The sequence below is a fragment of the Rousettus aegyptiacus genome, unplaced genomic scaffold (assembly GCF_014176215.1).
Source record: "Rousettus aegyptiacus isolate mRouAeg1 unplaced genomic scaffold, mRouAeg1.p scaffold_m13_p_13, whole genome shotgun sequence".
NCBI classification, from domain to species: domain Eukaryota; kingdom Metazoa; phylum Chordata; class Mammalia; order Chiroptera; family Pteropodidae; genus Rousettus; species Rousettus aegyptiacus.
The window spans coordinates 21,614,503-21,637,143 of record NW_023416288.1 but is presented as its reverse complement, the minus strand read 5'-3'; the positions used below and the strand labels follow the sequence as shown (position 1 = coordinate 21,637,143).

General features: G+C 32.8%; 1 protein-coding gene across 1 annotated transcript in view; it reads right to left on the bottom strand.

Annotated features, from left to right (window-relative positions):
• The window catches only part of GLCCI1 (glucocorticoid induced 1), a 94,542-nt gene that overhangs the window by 30,334 nt on the left and 41,567 nt on the right, over positions 1–22,641 (bottom strand). Inside the window, exon 3 of the mRNA XM_016133675.2 lies at positions 12,628–12,714. Within this exon, the coding sequence (XP_015989161.2) occupies positions 12,628–12,714 (87 nt within the window). The remainder of the gene's footprint in view (positions 1–12,627; positions 12,715–22,641) is intronic.

Below are 22,641 nucleotides of genomic sequence, written 5' to 3'. Positions count from 1 at the left end.
TAAAAGTCACACCGTTAAGTGGTGAAATAAATATTCAAACTTAGGAAGTAGAATTCCCATTTGCCATCTTAACCACTATTCTATATTGCCTAAAGAATCAAGTTCATAAGTTACAAGGAGATAAATCTCACAAAAAGTACAGACAGACATATAAATGGGAATGAAAATTTTGGCAACAGCTGAAATAAGACCAAAAAAAAAAAAAAAAAAAAAAAACCCAAAGAAAAAAACTCCAAACAATTACTAAAGATATAAACTCAACAAATTTTTCTGAAAATGTAGTTTGAGAAGTCATGAATCTCAATCTCAAGCTTTTCACTTTTATATGAAAAAATGAAATATGTGAAAAATTTAGTGCTTATACAGACTGTCTCAAAAGCAAGCTTCTATAGTCTACAAATAAATTTTACACATTATATCCCTTGACAGTGTTCAAAGGAATTTTCCTAACAGTAAAAATCTAAAGTTAAAACTTCTTTATGCCTTTCTATAAATATTAAAAATCAGTGTTGTTTTACTGTTTTATTTTAAAGTGCCAGTAGGCAAACTTTAATAAACTAATTGCTATCATTAAGCTCCATGAAAGTCAAATGAATGAACATAGACACACGCATGCACAAATGCACAAACAGCACACACATGTGCAAGTACATAAATATAGAGAGGTCACTTGCATGCACATCAACTCCTCCATACAGACATGCTTGCCCACATGCAGACTCACACAAACCCACTATTCCAGCGACAGACAGACAGTGATACTCCCACACACAGATTCATCCCCATAGACATAGCTAGCTTTGGGACAACTGTTATACACGTAAAATAAGTTTTACTATACAAGTGTATTCACAACTACCAATAAGGCATATTTGTCAACAGAGGCATGTTAATAGTACCAGAGTAACATTTAAAAAACACTCAGTTCACAAACCCACGTGATCCCAGATTTATTGTCTCTTTCTTTTACAGACTAGGAGACACTCTCAAAAATAAAGGGCCTTTCCCAATGTAACACAGCTAATAAATGGCAGATCCGGTCCTTTAGCCTTTAATTTGTAACTTCTTTCTATTACCTACCAACACCGCTTGTCAGGTACTAGGTTAATGTTCAACTGCAAGTAACTACCAGTCACTATGTATTGGCTCATAATCTCAACCACTTTGCAAAGTAACTTCCTTTCTTAGTGATGGAGATATTGCAAGATGTGAAACTGAAATAGAGATAAACAAAAATTTGATGAAGCAATTAACTGACTACATAGTAACTTACTGATAAGTTTCTATTTTTTTGATCAGTAGTTTGTATGACCTTAAAAATTGTGCCTATTTGATACAATTTTAAATAATGAAAAAATTACAAAACATCTGTATAACAATTTAATTTGGATTAAGACAGAGACTTTATTAGATAAATGTAAGTATTTTAAAAAGGTTTATCACATAATTCTTTTGATTTCAACAGGACAGTCAAATTCTTCAGACTGTTGTCTTTTAGGTCCAAAGAAAACATTATTGCAATTATTTCCTCTACTATGGTATAATTAAAAAAAAAAAAAAAAAAAAAAAAACTTTTTCAAATGCCAAAAACAGAACACTAGGGCAAAAGGTATACTCTTAATAAAATTATAAGGAAACTTTTATTTTTCTTACTTAAAAAAGGAAGACCACATCAATAATATCTATTAATCATTTGATCAGAAGTGAGAAACATGTGTAATCATTTCATTTACTTTATACTGTTCCAGGTGGTTCCCTCAAAGAAAAACTCATTATTTTTCCTTATTTCCACTGACAGACTTAAGAACAGTAAACCAACCTTTTTCAATTTATCTTATTAAAATCAGGAATAGTAAAAAATAATCAAAACAAGTACACAATGGCATTATTTTTGTTCTCTCTGGGAATGTCACCCCCTGGGATAAAGCGATTTGCCTACTGCTTACTATAAAAACAGTGGATTCCCCAAGCTTTCTGTTTCTCTCCTGTAAAGTGATCTCCTCTAAAGCCCTCCTCACTACCCCATGGCACCTGGGATTGAGGGGAGCAAATGCAAACAACAGTCTAGATAATACTTGCTGTGCTGTGAATAACAAAGTCCACTGTCTCTAAACCGGGAGTCTCATGCCTCTGCTGGCATCCATGAAATAGTAAAAGGCAAACTTCTAAGACTGTAAGTAGGAAAAATCAAATCCAAAACCTAAGAGGGTGTACCTTCTCCTTTGCCTCCAAAGGAGAGGGGATGTTAATGGCACAAATTGGAAAATTTGATGTATGCTGCCCACAGATAAGGGTCATGTTAAACTGGTATCTAGCTCCCACTCCAGATACTGAAAATGTTGAGCTAGGGTAACAGACGTTCACTGTTACATTAGAATTAGACTAAACTCTCAGACAAGAACCGACCAAAATCTGTGCGAGTTTCCCAGGAACCATTTGGAAATCAGAACGTGAGAGTCACTGTGAAAGGCTCTTAGGTCCTATGTAAGAGGGCCAACTAAAAGGGTGAACAGAACACTACAGCTAGGAAATTCTATTGCTAGCATTCTAGAGAACAAGGGACTCACTAACTCAGAAAGAAAAGTAAGAGATGCGCAGCAACTAGGGGTCTCCAAAGAACCCATGAAATTACAAGTCAGTTTTAAAAATCTGTCAAGCCCAGGGAATGTACAGGCATCTTACAATAGTACCAATCCAGTAGGAACATTTCTATTCCCCTTACCTTTCCCTCTCTCCCCCAGGCTCCAACTCCAGAGGGGTCAGAAACAGTAGCTATGGAGTTAGGAAGGAGGTGAGCAAGAAACAGAAAAGGAGCCTCCAGGATCCCTTCACCCATGAAGTCACCCAGCTGTAGTAGGCCCTAGTTGGGAGAAGAAGAGTAGCTATAACCATGAAAGAAGTTAGAGCTTTGACTATTATAAGTGACTGGAAAGCATGCTCACTTCAAGAGACCATGGGAGTGTGGGTGATCAGTTTCTCATTTTGTACCACAAGCAGGGGACAACTTCTCCTACTGAATAGGGAGTGGGAAGTAATAGAAAGCCCTTTTGTGATTATCCCTTAAAGTCTTAGTTGCTTTTCCTAATATGTAATTAAGTTCTTTAAGAAGCAGATTGTTATCTACTGTTTCTTTTGAAATTCTAGATGCTTTGTACAATACTGAGCATAGTCTTATTCATTTGATGTTATTCCATAAATAAATTTAGTGCCACTAAAGGCTGATGAGGTATGTGAAAAGAAATCTTAAAAATTTTTCATTGTTCTTTTACCTTTACTAAATGTATAGAAATCAAGCTCCATAAAAAGTGATAAATATTAATTAAATCTTTTTCATTTACTTAGCTGACTTCTTAAACTCTAGTTATGCTATATAAATCAATTTTAAATTGCGTTATATAAACAAGGACACATATATCTAAGCAATGGAAAAATACACTTATATACTAGTTTAGTTTGTAAAATCTAAATAAAGGTGGGACAATAACCCTTCAGTAAACATAATTCAAAGGAAGAAAATTAATTTTCTCATAAAGAAAAATGATGTCTCTCTTAAATTCATTTCCTTAACATGGACACAAACCACAACCGTGCAGTATACTGTTATCCATTATAGTTTCTGATAAATGTATTGATAATGTGACTGCCATTTCTTTGTAGGTTAATTTACTTTTTTTCATAATTGCAAATAAGTGTGTCTGTGTTTGTCCTTATTATTCTTACATTCTAGAACACTTATCTCGGTCTGTTTCCCATGGTTTTTAACTTCTTTTCATGTTTAAACTTCTTTATCATTTTGTTCTATTTTCTAGATAATTTGCCTATCCAGACTTTCAATTCTTAGTGGAATCTTTTGATTCACTAATTCCTCTTCTGCTATGTCAGGTTAATCCACCAGAGTTTATTTCACCAACTTTTGTTACTTATAAGATTTGCCAAAAAAAAAAAAAAAAAAAAAAAAAAAAAAGCCTGCTTTTATTTACTTCTATTCTTATTGCAAATAACTATTTCATTTGAAATTCTTAAACTTTCTTATATTAAGTTCTTTTTGGGTTTTGTGTTCATATCTTTATATCCTATTTAATGTATTGGTTGTCTCTGACGGCAACAGATTCCTTACATTTCCTATGTGGGAGTTTTATCCTTTGTGAGCTCTTTTCTACCATGTTGTGTCATGGTTGCTCAGACTAGCCCTCTGCACAGCTCCAGAGCAGGTCTTAAAATAGGAACGATGGGCCTTTGGTCCCACATGGGTAGAGCTCTATTCCAGATGCCACACACACATGACATATGGTTACTATTTCCATTTTTGCATAGCTGCCTCTCTGAACCTCAGGAAAACACCAACGGTGTCATGTGGAGTTATTTCACACCTAGCTTTATTGCCTAGAAACATGGTCCCAGTTCCAATCTCCTGCCATTTTCAAGATGCTCTTAAAAGGTGTAGGAATATTATACTCTCTTAACTTTGGCTTAAAAATTCTCCCATAAGCCCCGGCCAACATGACCTGGGTTCCTGTGAGCCAGACGGCATTGATGTCCACTCATCATTAAGGATTTCTTTTCTATTCATGGCCTGCAGGGGGTTTCCTTGTCTTAAACATAGCTAGTATATATTTATTTATTTCTTTTAAAAATTTTCACATTGCATTCTTCTAAACCGGGAGCAAAGTTGAGACAGATTTATACAGGTGCTTTCACTGACATCTGAGTCAGAAATCCTGATGTATATTACAAAAGGGAGAGTATATATGTGACTCAGGAAGAATGGCTGTGATACAGTACAGCTGAACTTGATCCTATGACAAGGAAGTGGGTCAAGTTATTTTTTTAAAATGCTGAATTATGGTAGTACATAACTGTTTAAAATATTACTATTTCAATAATGGTCTTCACTTTTTGAAATTTTCTCAAATTCCAATTCTGTTTTGTATTATACATTTTCCCGGTTTTACTTTTAGTCTTTACCCATGTATTCTTATCATTTTTCCAGTCACAGTTACATATCATATAGAATTTAATATCTTCATGACATTACATGGAAATCCTACCAGCCTTTTATATATAGTCCTTTCTTTTTCATCTTCACTAAGGTATAATTTACCTTATTAACTTCATCCGTTATAAGGGTAAAATTCAATAAGTTTTAATTACTTTGTAGAGTTGCATAGTAATCGCGATGCAGTTTTAAAACTTTTTCCTCACCTTCAAAATTTGCTTTGACTCTATTTGTCACAAGTCATCACTTCCCCAGCCCCACTCATATAACAAGTAGTCTTATTTATCTGGCTTCTCTGCCTTCGTAGGGATTGGCAAACTACACTCTGCAGGCCAAGTCTAGCTTGCCACATATTTTTGTAAATAAAACTTATTGGCACATAACCACACCTACTCTATACTGTCTATGTCTGCTCTCACACTACAACAGCAAAGTTGAATAGCTGCAACAGAAATAATATGGCCCACAGAGGGTGAAATATTTACTATCTGAATTTTTACAGAAAAAATTTGCTCACCCTTAACTTAGTAAAATATTTTGAGATTCACTCACACTGTAGCATGTATCGGTATTCAGTATAGCTTTTTATTGCTGAATAGTATGCTACTGCATGAATATAGCACATTTCATTTATCCATTTACCAACTGATTGATATTTTCCACTCTTCGGTTGCTCTGAATAACTGCTATAAACAATTGTGTACATGTCTCAATGTAAACATGTTTTCATTTTGCTTATAAAGACTCTTAGGAATGAAACTGCTGGGTTACTTGTTAAGCTTCTGATTAGCTGTTAAAGAAACTGTTTTCCAAAGCGGCTGTGCCATCTTATATTCCCAAGAACATTTGAGGGTTCCAGGTTCCCTTCATCCTTGCCAACACTTGGGACTGTCTGTCTTTTTAATTAGTCATTGTGGCTGGTGTGTAGTTGTACCTTGTGCTTTAAATTTGTACTTCTCTAGTGACTAATGATGCTGAATTCCTTTTGCCATCCATATATATTTGGTGAAATACTTCTATTCAAGTGTCTCACCCATTTTTAAGTGGACTGTCTTATTCATTTATATGACTTCCTTATATATTCTGCATATAAATCCTAAATCAGAGACATAATTTGCTAATATTTATTCCAGCCTGGGACTTACTTTTGCATTCTCTTAGATGTGTCTTTTGAAGTGTAAATGCTTATTTTAATAAAGTTCAATTATTTTTTCTTTTATGGCCTCACTATGGGTGTTATAGCTAAGAATGCCTTACCTAATCCAAGGTTTTCTAGAAATTTTATAATTTCAGAGCTTATATTTAGGGCTATGAACCATTCTGAGTTAATTATTCTCCATGGTGAGAGTTAAAGGCTTATGAGTTTTCCGTACATGTGGATATACAATTATTCCAACACCACTTGTTGGAAACACTGTCCCTTTCAATTGAATTATGTTGGTGCCTTTGTTGAAAATCAACTGACTGTAAATATAAGGGTTTATTCCTGGATTCACAATTTTGATCCATTTATCTATATGTCTTCTTTTATTCTAATACTTTTCCAACTTCATTAATGTACATTTATAATTATTATTAAAATTATGTAATTTAAGCCCTCCAATTTTTCCCTTGCTTTCAAAATTATTTTGGCCATTCTAGGTCCTTTGCATTTCCACATAAATCTTAAGAGTCACCTTGTCAATTTATACTGAAAACAAAAATTCTTGGATTTTCATAGAGATTACAGTGAATTAGTTTTGGGAGAATTACCATCTTAATAATAATACTGAGTATTATGATCCATAAAAAAGTAAATCTTTCCATTTATTTAAATCTTCTTGAATTTCTCCAGCAATATTTGTTGTTTTCAGAGTATAAGTATTACACTATTTTGTTAAATTTATCCCTAAATATTTTAATCTTTTTTGATACAACTGTAATGAGGTTCCTTATTTTTTGGATTGTTCGTAGTTATAGGCATGTAGGCATACAATTGATTTCTGTATGTTGATCTTGCATCCTACAATCCTGTTTATTAATTCTAGTAATATATTTGTATTAATTCCAGTAATATATTTGTATATTCTTAAGGGTTTCTACATATAGCATCATATTACATATATATAAAAAAAAGGCAGTTTTACCACTTCCTTTATAATCTGGGTATTTTTTTTCTTGCCCGATTGCACTGACTAGAATCTTCTGTGCAATACTGAATGGAAGTAGTGACAGGGTAACAGTGGACATTGTTGTCTTGTTCCTAATTAGGAAGAAAGCATTCTGGCTTTCACTATTAAATGTTATCTATAGGTTCTTCGTAGGTGTCCTTTATCAGGTAGAGAATGCTCTTTAATTCCCGACTTGATTTTTTTCTCATAAATGTGTACTGGAGTTTGGAAAAATGATTTATCTGAGTCTACTGAGGTGATTATGTGGTTTTGTTCTTTATTTTATCAATATAGTGTATTATATTAATTTCATACCAGAAACCAACTTTGCAATCCTGGACAAATCCCTCTTGCTTATGATGTCTCATCTTTTTTATATGCTGCCAGATTTGGTTTGCTAATATTTTGTTAAGGGTTTGCATCTATATTCAAGAAAGATATTGATCTGCCATTTTCTTTTGAGATGTATTTTTTGGCTTTGAAATCAGATTAACTATGGCTTAGTAAAATAAATTGAGAAGTAGTCCCTTCTCTCCCATTTTGTGAAGGAACTTGAAAGATTAACATTATTATCTTCTTTGAATATCTGATTAGAATTCACCAAATATGATACTGGGGTTTTCTTGTTGGAAAGATTTTTAATTGCTTAATTTCTTGTTATAAGTCTATTCATATTTTCTATTTGTTCTTAAAACAGTCTCGGTAATTTGTGTCTTTCCAGTAATTTGTGTCTCTCTAGGAATTCATCATCCATTTCAGCTTAGTTTCTAAACCTATGACATAAATTTGATCATAGGATTCCTTTATAATACTTTTTAAGCTTAAAAGCTTGATAATAATGTCACCCCTTTTCACTGCTGATTTTGGTGCTCTGTGTCTTCTTTTTAACTTGGTCAGTCTAGCTAAAGGTTCGTCAACTTTGTTGATCTTCTCAAAGAACCAACTTTTACTTTCATTGATTTTCCTCTTATATTTGTTTCATTGGTTTCTGCTACATTCTTTATTATCTCCTTCCTCTAGTTGCTTCTGGTTTGGTTTGCTCTTCATTTCTAGTTTCTTAAGATGGAAGCTTAGGTACAGCTTTTTAAAAATACATATGTACACATTTAGAGGTATATGTTTTCTTTGAAGTACTGCTTTAGCTGCCCACTTAAATTCTAAGTTGCTTTTTTGTTTTCATTCATTTAAATATTTAAAAATATCCCTTGTGTTGTCAGAAAAGTATTGGTTGACTGACAAATATTTAGGGTTTTCTAAGATTTCTTTCTGTTACAGAATTTCAACTTTTTGTAATTTATTGAGATGTTTTATGGTCCAGCATATGGTCTAACCTAGAGACGTTTCACACGTTTGAAAAGAATGTGTATTCTGTAGTCACTGGGTAGTTTACTATATATGTCAGTTAGGTTAAGTTGATTGATGATGTTGTTGAAGTCTTCTATCTCCCTGCTGATTCTCTCTCGTTAGTTGTTCCATCAAATACTGAGAATGGAGTTTTGAAATTGCAGAAATTGTATTTTTCCTTTCATAGTCTTGCTTCATGCATTTTGGGACTGTTGTTAGATGTATACACAATTTATGACTGTCATATCTTCCTGAAGTATTGACTTTTTTATCAGTATGAAATTCCTCTATTTGCCTTTAGTAATACTTCTTGTTAAAGTTTATTTTGTCTGATAAGCTTTCTTACGATCATTGTTTATGCTGCACATCTTTTCCCATTTTTTACTTGCAACTTAGTTGTGTCTCTGAATCTAAGGTATGTGTCTCTGAATCTTAGCTGAGTGTTGCTTTTTTAACCAGTTTGACAATCTCTGCCTTTTGAGTAGAACATTCAGTCCATTCACATTTAATGTAATTATTTACATTATCAGATTTACTCCTGCCATTTTGTTATTCAGGTTCTATTTGCGCCACACTTTTTTTTATTCCTCTGTTCTTCCTTTACTGCTTGCTCTTGTGATATTTTTTAGTGTACCACTTTAATCGCTGATATTTTTACTTTTTGTTTTTTAGAGTTATTTTCTTAGCAAATGCGCTCCAGGGATTATAATATACATCTTAATTTATCATAATATACTTCAAAGAATACTTAATTCCACTAAAATGGAAACTTCATTCTATGTCTTTTCCCTTGCCCCTCTTTTGTGTTATTGTCATATGTATATTTCAGGTACGTATGTTATAAGCTCAACATAGCAGTGTTACAATTATTGTTTTAATATGATTTTATATGTTTTAAATATGTGGAAAAATGAGAAAAATATATTTATAGACTCTTTCATATTTACCCACATATTTGCCACACCTAAGACTTTTTAATTCTTCCCATAGATTTTAAGTAACATTTAGAGATTTCCTTTAATATTTCTTGCAAGACAGTTTAGTAGCAAAAAATTCTTTCAATCTTTATCTGGGAATACTTCAATTCATCTTTACTTTGGAATACTAGTTTTTCTAGATATAAACTATTTAGTTGACTGTTTTTCTTTATTTTAGTACTCTGAATATGTCATGGTTTATGGGCTCTACTGTTCTGACAAAAAAGTCAGCTGTTAAAGGTATTATTGGTTTCCCATGTGTAATGACCCATTTTTTTCTCTCGGCTTTCAAAACTTTCTTTTCTTTTGGCTTTCAACAATTTAATTATGATGTGTCTCTCTGTGGCTCTTTTTGTATTTTTCCACTTGGAGTTGGTTGCGTTGCTTGATATCCACAGATATTTTTTTTTCATCAAATCTGTAAAGTTTTCTGCCATTATTTCTTCTAATAGTTTTTAACTCCCCCCTCTCTCTCTATCTCCTGGGTCTTCCATTATGTGTATAGAAATACTTAATATTTCCCTCTAGGTCTGTAAGGGTCTTTTTCTCTCTGGCATCAGGGTGTATAAATTCTGACATATATTCAAATTTGCTGCTTCTTCTGCCATTTCAAATCTGTTACTGAGTCCAACCAGTGAATTATTTATTTTAGTTGCTATACTTAAACTCTATAGAATTTTTGTTTGTACCTTTAATAATAATTATCTCTTTGTGAAAATTCTTTATTCATCAAATCACTGTCATCCTACTTCTCTTTAATGCCTTTAACATGGTTTCCTTTACTTCTCTGAACATATTTATAATAGCTGTTTTGATGTTTTTGTCTGCTAGATCCAACATATGGAGACACAGATACAGTTTCTATTGACTGCCTTAATTTTTTTTTTTAAATTAAGAATGAATCATACTTGTTTCTTTGCATCTCTAAATTTTCTGTTGAATGCTGGACATTTTGATAATCCACAGTAGCAAATGTAGATTCTGATTTTCTCTGAGGGCAGCCGTCTTATCTGTTTGTGTTTTAGTAACTTGACAGACTGAAAGCCTGTTTTTCCCATAATGTGTGGCCACTGATGTCTCTAACCCATTATTATTTTCCCCTCATTTTTCTTTAAGACTGGCTTTTTAAGACATTTTAGAGCTTGTCTCTAAGTGTTCACCTTTGTGTTCAAAGACTAATCAGAAATTTTATTCAAACATCTCTGTCCAGTGAGACTTCCACTTCCAGGATGGGATTTTGTGTAGAATGAGGATTGCATTCAATATCTGAGCCTTTTATAAGCTGGCCCCAGATTTTATTACCACGAGGCCTGCTTGAATCTCCTCTCTACATATGCTTAGGTTCCATTAATCAGTGATGCATGGGTGGCTTGGGCTCATTTCATTTTCTGCTGCACACATGTCTCCAGTCAACCTGGGATATGTGGTGACTTTATCAAGCCTCCATGGCTGTCTTGCCTCCTAGAACTCTATAATAAAGTCTTGCTACTCCATGAGTCTGTTGCTTGCCACAAATTGGACTATACCCTCAGACTAATGAAACTATTGGCACTCCCTGTTCATTTGCAACTAAGATCACTATTTTAACCTACAACACTCCCTATCAAGTGCTCTCTTACCAGCAGGGAAAGCAAACTTCTGGTTTTCAAGACCTGGCTCACCCTGGCTGAAATGCCACAGTTAAGAACACCACAGAATTACGTTATTCTTACCCTGAGTTCAGGACTTTTCATGGATAAAGCTTCTCAATTGGTTTGGTTGATTTCCAGAGCACTGAACTAGTTGTTTTACCCAGCTTTTCGGTTGCTTTGTGTGGAGAGCAGTCAAATCTCTCACTTAGTCATGTCAGCCACTCCTTTTTTTAATCATGAATAGCATGTGTTGCTGTAGTCCAAAGTTCAACTATGCCATGTCTTGGCTACAACTTTGAGACTGTATTTACCTCTGAGATAAAACTTTAAGTTCATTTTTTCGTTATTCCTATTTTATTTTATAAATATGTTGCTACTTTAGATATTTTCAACTCAGCTTCCTTTTTTTTTTTTTTTTGCTACTGGGAAAACAGATTTTGTGCATATGTGTTTGTATGTAGGGTAGATACGTGTTGAAAATTTATCTACATTAATATTATAAAGAAGCTACTAAAACTGTAATATGGTCAGAGGCAAAATCATGCTAATAGACTGTATCTATTCACTCTAGAACCACAGTATATGTGAGATACTTACAATGCGTAGTATATGAAAATGATGCTAAAAGGAAACTATGGCTTATGAAAATGTTTGAGGGAAATGTCAATGCTTATGCTAGAGAAAAATACCACACTGCTAGCCTTTCGAATATTTAAAGTAGAGTTACACAATGATACAGAAAATAGAGTAAAAACTAAGGAGTATAATTCTGAGTTTGATATCTAAAATAAACTATTTAACAACTTCAGCTAAAACAATTGAACTAGTCTGGTTCTCTTGCAAAGTGATCACATTCTTTCACTGAGAATGATTGTAACAAACTAGATGTCCACCTTTCTAAGGAGCATTTACATAGGAGATGATGGACTAAATGACCTTTCAAATAGATAAGAATTTGCATAGATAAAAAATAACACTCATAAAAAATAATCTAAAATATATATAAAGATTATCATAATTTGGGTTATCCATAACAAATAAGGGAGTGGGTCATAAAAACTATTTCTAAAAGATATGAATTCTACTGTACAACTGGATCTCAAAGGGCAACAATATACTGGCTATCACAAAAAAAGCTATTAGAGGCAGAACTTTCTTACCATTGTACTATTGTCTATATTGTACATTGTACTATTGTCTGTAGTTCTGGTTGCTCTAACTCAAAAACAAGAAAGCTGAAGTGTGAAACAAAAATAATGAAAATGAAGAAGATATTGAGATTATTACATAAAATCAGACTTCATTCTGGAAAGGCAAAAGCTAAGAGTGTGCATAACAAATATTTATAAAGAACATTAAGGTCATGAACAAGGTCAACTCAGATTTTTACACCAAAATGTGAAAGGCAACCCATAAACTCTGAAAGAAGTAAGCTCAGCAAATAAAGGAACTACTATTATATTCAGGAAACAGCAAGATAACTGGCTAGGACCAAAATAGGTTATAGACTGAGAACAGAAATAACTTACCTCTTTTAGTTGATCAGCACTCCCCCATGATGCAGAACGCTGATGTGACCTCTTTTCAGCTCCCTCTTCTGCCCAACAGCTAGGTGTCTTTATAAAAACAAAGTCAAACAAAATAAAAAATAAGGAATTTTGTCTTTACTTATTCTCACAGCAACTCAAACATATTTCAAAATCTTGGCACACACCAGTTAAGAGGCTACACTAAATACTAAAATCCCTTAAACACTAACATTTTCATGACCCTGTGAAATGTTTAAAACATTCTGAATTAGACATGATCAATTTAAGATACCTTTGAGTAGTGTTACTCAAAATATTTTGTTTTTCACATTATCAACATTAATGAAACACCCAGATGTAATACAAAACACTGAACCCCAAACGGTAAGACCATTTATTAGTGATATTAAAAAAAAATTACACAATATTAGAGTACGTATCATTCTTAGTACATGAATGTATGCTCAATATAATGGAAATTAGGGAAAGTAAAATCCATAACTTAAAGATAGACAAAGGGTAATGATTATCACAAAAACATATCTGATATAAAAAAGTATCTTTTATTACCTACTGAAAAAAATCATCACTTACGCTGAGGCTGCACCTGTGAATCTGCATAATATGAAGAAGCCATCAGTTCTACTTTGTATACAGTTCAAAATGCTTGTGGACAATTATTAAAATAATCACCACCTCTTAAAAGTAATGAAACTCCAAAATGAAACCAAGAACAACTGAATGTTAATTGAATAAAAATACAAAGAACTTGCTTAAACAGTTAAAATACTACGGTGAAGCTATTTAGTCATAACTTAGAGAGTAAAATATTTTATTCAATTGGCAAGTGCAAGTATAAGAGGCATCACTATATTAAATCTGCTTCCAAAGAACTAGTTACTAAAATTTCCTAAGTTCAGTCCTAGATAATACAAACTACTCTGAAAATAATTTAACCCTCCTCCAAGTAGTCATATCTTTAATAATCAATTTATTCTAAAACTATGCAATCATATCACTTTAAGTCAAACGTTTATTTTGAGAATTTATATGCCTTAGTACTTTTACCTTTCTACCAAGCGTATTACTCTTTGATAAAAACCAAATGATTAAGGATCATAATGTTTAAAATTCAATGTGCATTCACAAAAAAATGAGTAAAATTTCTGGCATGTTCTGTAATGATCAACAATAACATTTAAAACGTTCTATTCTTTATGGCTCTCATATTTTCAAAGGACATTAACATAACCTATATCTCCAACTTAGAGATAAGCCAATAGCCACGAAAAGTTTGCAACTGCTTTAATACTGCTAAGCATGCCAATGGCAAATGGAACTAAATCTGAGGTTTCTTATCTCACAGAATTATCTTTCATTATACTATCTTTTCTTAAAACTGAATGTGAAAACTTATTTCAGAATATAGTATTAGTTACACAAAAGGTAAAACCACTACAATACTCTCAATCATGTAGCTATAGACTTTTATGCACCTAAATTGTGTAAGTATATTCATCATAATCTCAACTTTTCTAAAAAAATCTCCCCAAAGAGTAATTTCATTATAATCACATCAATTTAAAATAGTATAAAAAATGCTCTAAGTCTACAAATATATTCTATAAACTGTACTGTCTAATGTAAAAGCTACTAGCCACATGCAATAATTTAAATTTAATGAAAATGAAATAAAACAAAAAATTCAGTTCCTTAGCCACACTGGCACATTTTAAATGTTCAATAACCACACGTGGCTAGTGGCTACTGGCTGCCGCACAGGACAGCACAGATACAGAACATTATCATCATTATAGAAAGTTCTAGTGAGAGCAGTGTTCTAGGCATTCGACTCATTTTCTCATGAGTTATTTCAGTCAGAAAAAAACCAAAAGATGGCTACTTGGTTTAACCAAATCTATTTAAAGCTCATGCTTGTGAAGTCACAGAAGATGAAATAATTTGTATCTAATCTGTTAAATCTGAGTATTTGAGAAATGTTTGATCATTTAAATTAGGAAAACAGCATAAGGTAGCAAATTTCTTCCCTTTCATATCCGCGAGAAATTTTTTCCAACTAGCCTGTTACTCTGTTAGTCTAGAGTAGAATTTTATGAACGACACTTATAACATTGCTCTAGGATATTAGTAAAAATATATGATGAAAGGGTTGCATGGTCAAATTTATTTTGGAAATAATGTATATTATACTTCCTCTATTCAATATACAATGTAATTAGCATTTCAGAAACAAACATACAAACACAAAGAGACACACCCACTTTTTAAAAAAAATCTCATTCCTTCTTCTCTTACTTACATGACTCCAGAACACTTACTTTAGAAGTACACTTATTAACACCCTCTACAGACAGCTTGGAAGAAAAGATAATCCTCAAAAATTTATATTGTATATAATAGTTTGTTCTTCAGCCACCATACTTGAGAGAATTCTTCTTTTCTAGTTGCCTCCACTTAGATTACCAGGGAAGAGAAAATGAACGTTTTGTCCACTTGGGCAATGCAGAACCAAAGCCTGTCTCTAAGACTGTTGACAAAATGGTGGCTGGCTAAAAAAATCCCCGGTCTAAAAAGGTTATGTTTCAGAAGAGGCCATTTTTATTTTCACCTCTCAGAATCATCCTAAATCCAGCCCATGAAGCTCTCTCTCCAGCCCCCAGGTTTGTCCTCCTACCTCTGGTTTCCTGTGTGAGGACTGCTTCTTCTCTGAGCACAATACGGAGAAAACAGTACTACTACACAGGACCACACACTTGTTTTTAAGTGTTCTAGGTTCATAGCAAAACTGAGAGGAAGTTATAGAGATTTGTCATGTCGTCCTTGCCCCAAAAAAGCCCAGCCATCCTCCACCAGAGTGGTACATTTGTTACAAGTAAGGAACCTATAATGACACATTATTATCACCCAAAGTCCACAGTTTACATTCAGATTCATTCTTGGTATTGCACGTTATAAGGGTTTGGACAAATGTACAATGACATGTCTCTATCATTACAGTATCATACGGAGTCTTTTCACTGCCCTAAAAATCCTCTGTGCTCTGCATATTCATTCCTTCCCATACCCCAACCCCTGGCAACCACTGATCCTTTGTTCACTGTCTCCACAGTTTTGCCTTTTCTAGAATGTCATATAGTTGGAATTGTACAGTAGGTAGCCTTTTCAGAGTGGCTTATTTTATTCAGTAATACACGTTTAAGATTCCTCCATGTCTTTTCATGGCTTGATAGTTCACTTCTTTTCAGTGCTGAGTAATATACTGTTGTCTGGATGCACTACACTTTATTCATCTAACTATTAAAGGACCTCTTGGTTGCTTTCAAATTTTGGCAATTATGAATAAAGCTGCAAACTAACATCCAGATTTTTGCATAAACATACATTTGCAACTCCCTTGGGTAAACACCAAGGAGCATGAATGCTGGATCATGTGGTAAAACTATGTTTAGTTTTTTAGGAAACCACTAAACTGTCTTCTGAAGTGGCCGGACTATTCCGCAGTGCCACCAGCAATGAATGAGAGTTCTGTTGCTCCGCCACTGGTCAATATTTGTCAGTGTTCTAAATGTTGGCCAGTTTAACAGGTGTGTGTGTAGTGGTATCTTACTATTGTTTTAATTTGCATTTCCCTGATAACAATGATGTGGAGCATTTTTTTTCATATGCTTATTTGCCATCTTCCTTGGGGAGGTATCTGTTGAGTTCTTTGGTTCATTTTAAAATTTGGGCTGTTTATTTTCTTATTGTTGAGTTTTAAGAATTCTTTGTGTATTTTGGATAAGTCATCAGATGTGAATATGGGCACATTTGTTATACATTTATTCATAAACCAGTAAAGGCAGATATGCTTTCCTGTTTTATCAATTTCAAAACATATCAAACTAACTCCTAGCAAGAAATATTTTGTTTTCAACATGTAAGAGCCTAAAGCCACTTCTAAAAAAAAACCCCACAAAAACAAAAGAACTAATAACTCCACAATAGTCTCTTAATCTTATTTAAAACTTATTTAAATCTTGTATAAAAGTTTTAAATTTATTTTTGTATGGTTCATTCTTGCCTTTGAAATTTATTATAGTCTATATTTTATGAAGATATGATTATTGAGTGCTAATTATTAAACAGCACTTAGAGGATCCTTAGTAATAAAGTACTGATAAACCTGGCAAGAAATGGAATTACTTGAAAATTGACAATGCATAAGCTAATTAATTATGACTGCAGACTGACTTAAAGTTTTAAAAAGGTTTAAAATAGATAATGACAAGCCTTCATTATTTATAAATAAATCCTTTGGAGATTTGGTTTTCCTTTGACTAATACAAAGTTTTAAACTTCTTTTAAGGTTTTAAAAGACAATTTTGAAAAGTCTATCCTGATGAAGCTTTAAAAAGGAGCATGAACACATTATGATTCTAATATTTTGATCCTCTGTTCTTCTGGTAACTGTATATATAGTCTTATAACCAGATATAGCTAGCCACTTCACTTGAACATAAAGAGTGTAGAAAGGAATAGTTCAGCTGAAAAAGCATTAGGAATTCTGTTATAGGAACAGTTATATACTCAAATTTTTTATCGTACTCCAACTACATACTGAGTTATGTGCTCATTATACTAGACCGGTTTCAAAGTGTGGTCCCTGGATAAGCATTATCAGTCCCTTTTGGGAACATGTTAGAAAGGCAAATTCTTAGGTTCAATCCTAGAATTACCAAATCTAGAATTCTTAAACAAAGCCCAGCAATCTGTGTCTCAGCAAGCTATCCGGATGATTTTGATGCAAGCTAAAATTTGAAAACCACTGTTAGGTTAAGGAAATAAAAATGAATAAGAAATAGCTTCTGCACTCAAGGTACCATGCTGACCATACACAAACTCATTTTTCTTGTAGGCTAAATCATTAACAAGTATAATATCAATTTGTATATAATTATATCTTTAGAAATTAACATAAGCTAATGTAAACACTGTTTTGAACCAATAGAATATTATAGTGATAGGGAGATATTTTTCTCTACTGAGGAACATTAAACAGTGGTCTCTAGCAATAACATGCCTGAATATTTAAGTAAAATGTACAAAATATATGTCTGTTTGGCCCTCAATGAGTTTAATACACAAGTGAATGAAGGTCTGTGAAGTAACAGTTTGTGATTTCCTAGATTATTAACCAGTGAATTTATAAGGAAGCTACATTCCTTTCCAGATCTCAAAGTGAGAAGGAGGGAGGGTGTTGGTGTTAAATCTCTGGATTGCAATTTTTTGAAAACAGGAAGTAACACAGAAATCAACTATTACATCTGTGCTAGACATGATAAAATGAAATAATTTGCCTTACTCTGTAAGAAATGCTAATTTGAGAAAAAGCAATCATAAATGTGCCAACAACCTTAAGAATAGCCATAGCAATTCCACATTCAAAAATTAACACAAGATGAGGCACCAAGAGAGGCATTGGAAATAAATGTCTACCATAAGGAAATGAAAAATCGCAGAACATTCTTATAACAAAAAAACCCAGCACATGGATTATAATCCCATTTTAGTAAAGCAAAAAGACTAGAAAGATACTTCAAAATTTAAATAGTGATGGGAAGTTTGGATAATTCTATAGTAAATCCATAATACTGTTTTCAGTTGAATGAGAAAAAAAAAATCAGAAAGAAAAAAAGACAATAATTTTTAGGAATATTTAAAGCATGGGAAGATACTATAACTTATTAAATTGAAAAGGTTATGAAATACTATCTATAGTATCATTTGTATTCTATTCTTAAAATGGTTTTAAATTGATTTTTTAATGTAAATAATCAAAAGAAAAGGCCATACATCAAAACATTAAAAATGGCTATGTCTGGATATTAGGAATATAAGCAACTAAGTTTTCTACAATGACTACTGTTTTCAAAATTAGAAACTGGATTCAAAAAAAAAAAATAAGATAGCTATGCTACAGAATTGGTAAGTATGGATGTACATCTACTATGACAAAGCCCGATATAGAATTACGAAAATCCTAATTTTACATACGAACCTCAGATTTGTTTGGAAGACATGTTACATGCAAGTTACATGTTAGGATTTTACTACACATCACATAAAATATTTTTCACTAGACAGGGCTTCCCTTTGACAAGGTGGTTGGGGTTCTCTCACCACTATAAGTGGCTATATGTAGATTATCAACTCTTGGCTCTGGGAATAGAGATGGAGACTTCGGAAAAGCCAAAACATTTATGTATTTAGAGTAACTGAAAACTGGTCACTGAAATGTCAAACACCCAGAAATATCAGTGGCAGGTTATTAATGAGAATACTGACTAGAAGTTGTTTCAGTTTAGGTATGTCTTTCATGGTACACTTAAATTATAAGATGAAAAAAAAATCTATAAAAAGTTTTTTTTGAAAAGGTTAAACACAAAGCTACCATATGATCCAGCAATTCCTAGAGAAATGAAAACATATGTCCACACTTGCACAGAGATGTTCAAAACAATTCATTAACTCATGAATGCATAAATAAATTATAGTATGTCCATACCCTGGAATATTATTTGGCAAGAAAAAGGAATAAAGTACTGATACAACATAAATGAACCTTAAAAATACTATACTAAGTGAACAAAGCCAGATACAAAAGGCCACATATTCTATGAGTCCATTTACACGGACTATTCAGACTATGTAAATCCATGGAAGCAGAAAGCTTAGAAGTTGCCAACGGCTGAGGAAAAGAGGACTGGAAGAAAACAGTGAGTGGCTGCTGACGGGTACAGTTTCTTTCTGGAGTTATGAAGATGTTCTAAAATCGAGTATGGCAATGGCTACACAATTCCGTGAATATATTAAGAAACACTGAATTGTATACTTTCAATAGGTAAACTGTCTGGTATATAAATCATATCTCAATAAAACTGTTATTAAAAATATTTAAGCCAAAGAGGCAATTATAAGTCAACCTCATTTTTCAATTTAAAAAAAGTCATGTATTGCTGAACCTGGAAGTCCCAAGCATTATCTGTATTTTCTCAAATATAATTGATATTTTCTGTCATGCTTTTCTTGCCAAGCTTCAAATTACGCAGAAGCACCAGTGGAACAATATAAAAGAAAAGGCTAGGAGGGACTGTACATTAATAATCTATGCGGTCAGGTTTCTCAGGTCATCCTGAGAACATTTAATAAAGGAACTAAAGATGCAACATAAAATAAACCGCACATTGAAAATACTGTTTTCTGGCTTTTTACGGAAACAGAGTTATTAGACTCCTGACAAATAACCAGTTTCTACTTTAACCAAAAGATGATTATATGAGGAATTAAAAGTATAAACAACATTTTAATTTATTATTTGGTATATACAATTAATAATACCCATTCTGACAAGCACTATTACTACCATTGGGAATAGAGAGTGTTAAAATGTATTCATTCTCTGGGATTATAATTTTTTAAATTACAAATTTCTTTGGTTTCTGTTTCAAAAAAAATGATTTCACATGTAAAGGAAAGAGAGCAATTTTACTTTTATAAAAGTAATATTCCCTAACACTTTAAATAATACATTTAATAATCACACAGTATAGCTGTCTGTGAATTATCTGAGATAAATTACTTTTGTTGTTTCTTAAAAACTTAATGTTTTGAAAAATCTCTCACCTGATAGAAAATCAGCAACACAGGTGACTAACAGGTATCTATCAAAAATACTTCCATTACATTCTGAAATCATAAAAACTAAGAGTGCTGAACTGACATGAATATCATCAATGGGACACCTAAGTTATGAGGGAGGGAAGAGGAGTTTTCATACAATATAAGTCCCCCATAGTCTCCCACACTTAGACCTATAAATCTTAAAGAACAAATTCTTGTTTGTAAAACTGCACAGTAGATAACAATAGCTACTTCTGATTAAATGAATCCTGACCTAACAGAACTTGTTACATTGAGTTTCAGAGCCTTATCATGCCCTGGAGTTATTTTTATCACTTTTATGCTACTTCCTACCAATCCAGACTCAATGTCCATAACTGTATAATCAATTGTTGATACTAGTAAAAATGTCTTTTCAGTTCACTTAATTCGGTATTACCTGAGGACAGTAAAATATCATAGATCCTAATACAAAGACAGCTAACATCAAAATTTGCTATGTCCTAGATACCATGCTAGAAGTTTAACACGGATTATTTTATGTAATCCTCATTGCAATAGGTACTCGTGTTACCCTCTCAAAGCTGTGAGAATTTCAACAGTACAGAAAACTGTTTTTACTTGGTTTATACTAATGTTTCCTACCAATATGATGGGTCCCATTTCAATTATTCATTTATATAAAATAGTTATTAATAACTTAAAAGGCATACTTCTCTGCTTTCTCATACTATACCTTTAACTATAATCTAATTCTTAAGTTCTTAAAGCTTAATGTCTCTAACAAATGCCTTTCTGAGTAAATGCTAACTGTTTATTACTATCCCAGGATTTTTGGTAAAAGAACTGAAGGGTTATAAGACATAAAAAGTTGAGAACCAATGTATCAGACAACGAAAGTCAAGAAGATAAGACTAAGAGGGATAATTTCAAATAAACACACAACCTAATCTATTTCACAATTTTCCTAGAGCTACTAGTTTTAGGGGTAAGGTATGGGAAGAAACAAAGGAAAAACAAGTGAATTCTATTATCTGTTAAATGCTTCTGGGAATGCAGGAAAACTGAGTATATGGGTAAAAGAGTATGAGGAAGACTCTTTACTATATGTATAACTTTTGCTTTTGAATCAAATAAACATCTATTAAAAATAAGTAGAATTTTGAGTTTCTGGTAAATTTAAAAATACTATTTCAAAATGATAAATAAAATGGTAAATATTTTAGCCATGGATTTAAATTTTTCATCACTACAGCTGAGTATATTCCTTTGGCAGCCCAAAATATTATTCATTAACCTAGGAACATGACTACTTTCATGTGGGCTGTGTCAACTCTAGGATTATGTTGTTTCTTAATTAGCTAATGGCTGAAAGAAAAAGTAAAGGTGACCCTGGACAGGAAGGAATCTTTACACATTTACTCAACGACCAGTTAGGGATCAGCTTCATAAAAACAATTCAGGTGCCTGGAATGCAATCGAAGAGGCCAAGATGGCCAAATCTTTAGATTTACTTCCATTTCAAGAAAAGCCTCCTCCACCCACCAATTGTTCCAGCAACCGCTGCTTCTTCAACTTCAGCAGCGAGCTCTTCACCAAGGGCACAGGAAACCCAAACAGCTGTATTGAGTATGACTTTTGGTCAGGAAATGAGCCTCTGATCAGAGGGGTAAAACTGAAAGTTCTCTTATATCTATTACTACTTGAGGTGTACGATCTACTCCTTTGATTAAAGTCCTTCCCAACCAAGCTCCTTTCACAAAGAGAAGAAAAGGACAGTGTTTTAAAGATAATTTCAATATCAAAAAATTTATGTATTTTAGTTTGGAGTTATTAACTTAATTGAATGTTGGCTCAACCCAAATGCTCAGTACTTATTTTTTTAAAAATAATAAAAATAAAAATAAATAGGAAATAAAAAAGGAATGATACTGGCATAGAGGTAGGGTCTAAAACTCCATACACTTGAAATTAAGAAAAATAAATTAAAATGCTATTTTATGTACCTTTTTGTATGTTTAAATGTTTCATACTTTAAATTTTAAAAACTAACTTAAAATAATAAAATACCAAAGGAAAACGTCATCTAGAGAAAGAGAAGCAGAAATATGCAGGATTTCATTTACAATCTAACCATCCATCTCTCACCTCTCAAAGAATCCAAAAGGCAAAAGCTCTAAAATCTTTCTCTGGTATCAACTTTGGAGAGAAGATAATGAGGGGAATAGATAGGTAGTCAAAGTGGAAAGACTTATATAAAGTAAAAACTACTCTCACTTTAATTACCCACTGACATTTTTAAAGAAACTTCTAGGCTCACCATATCATTTTTCC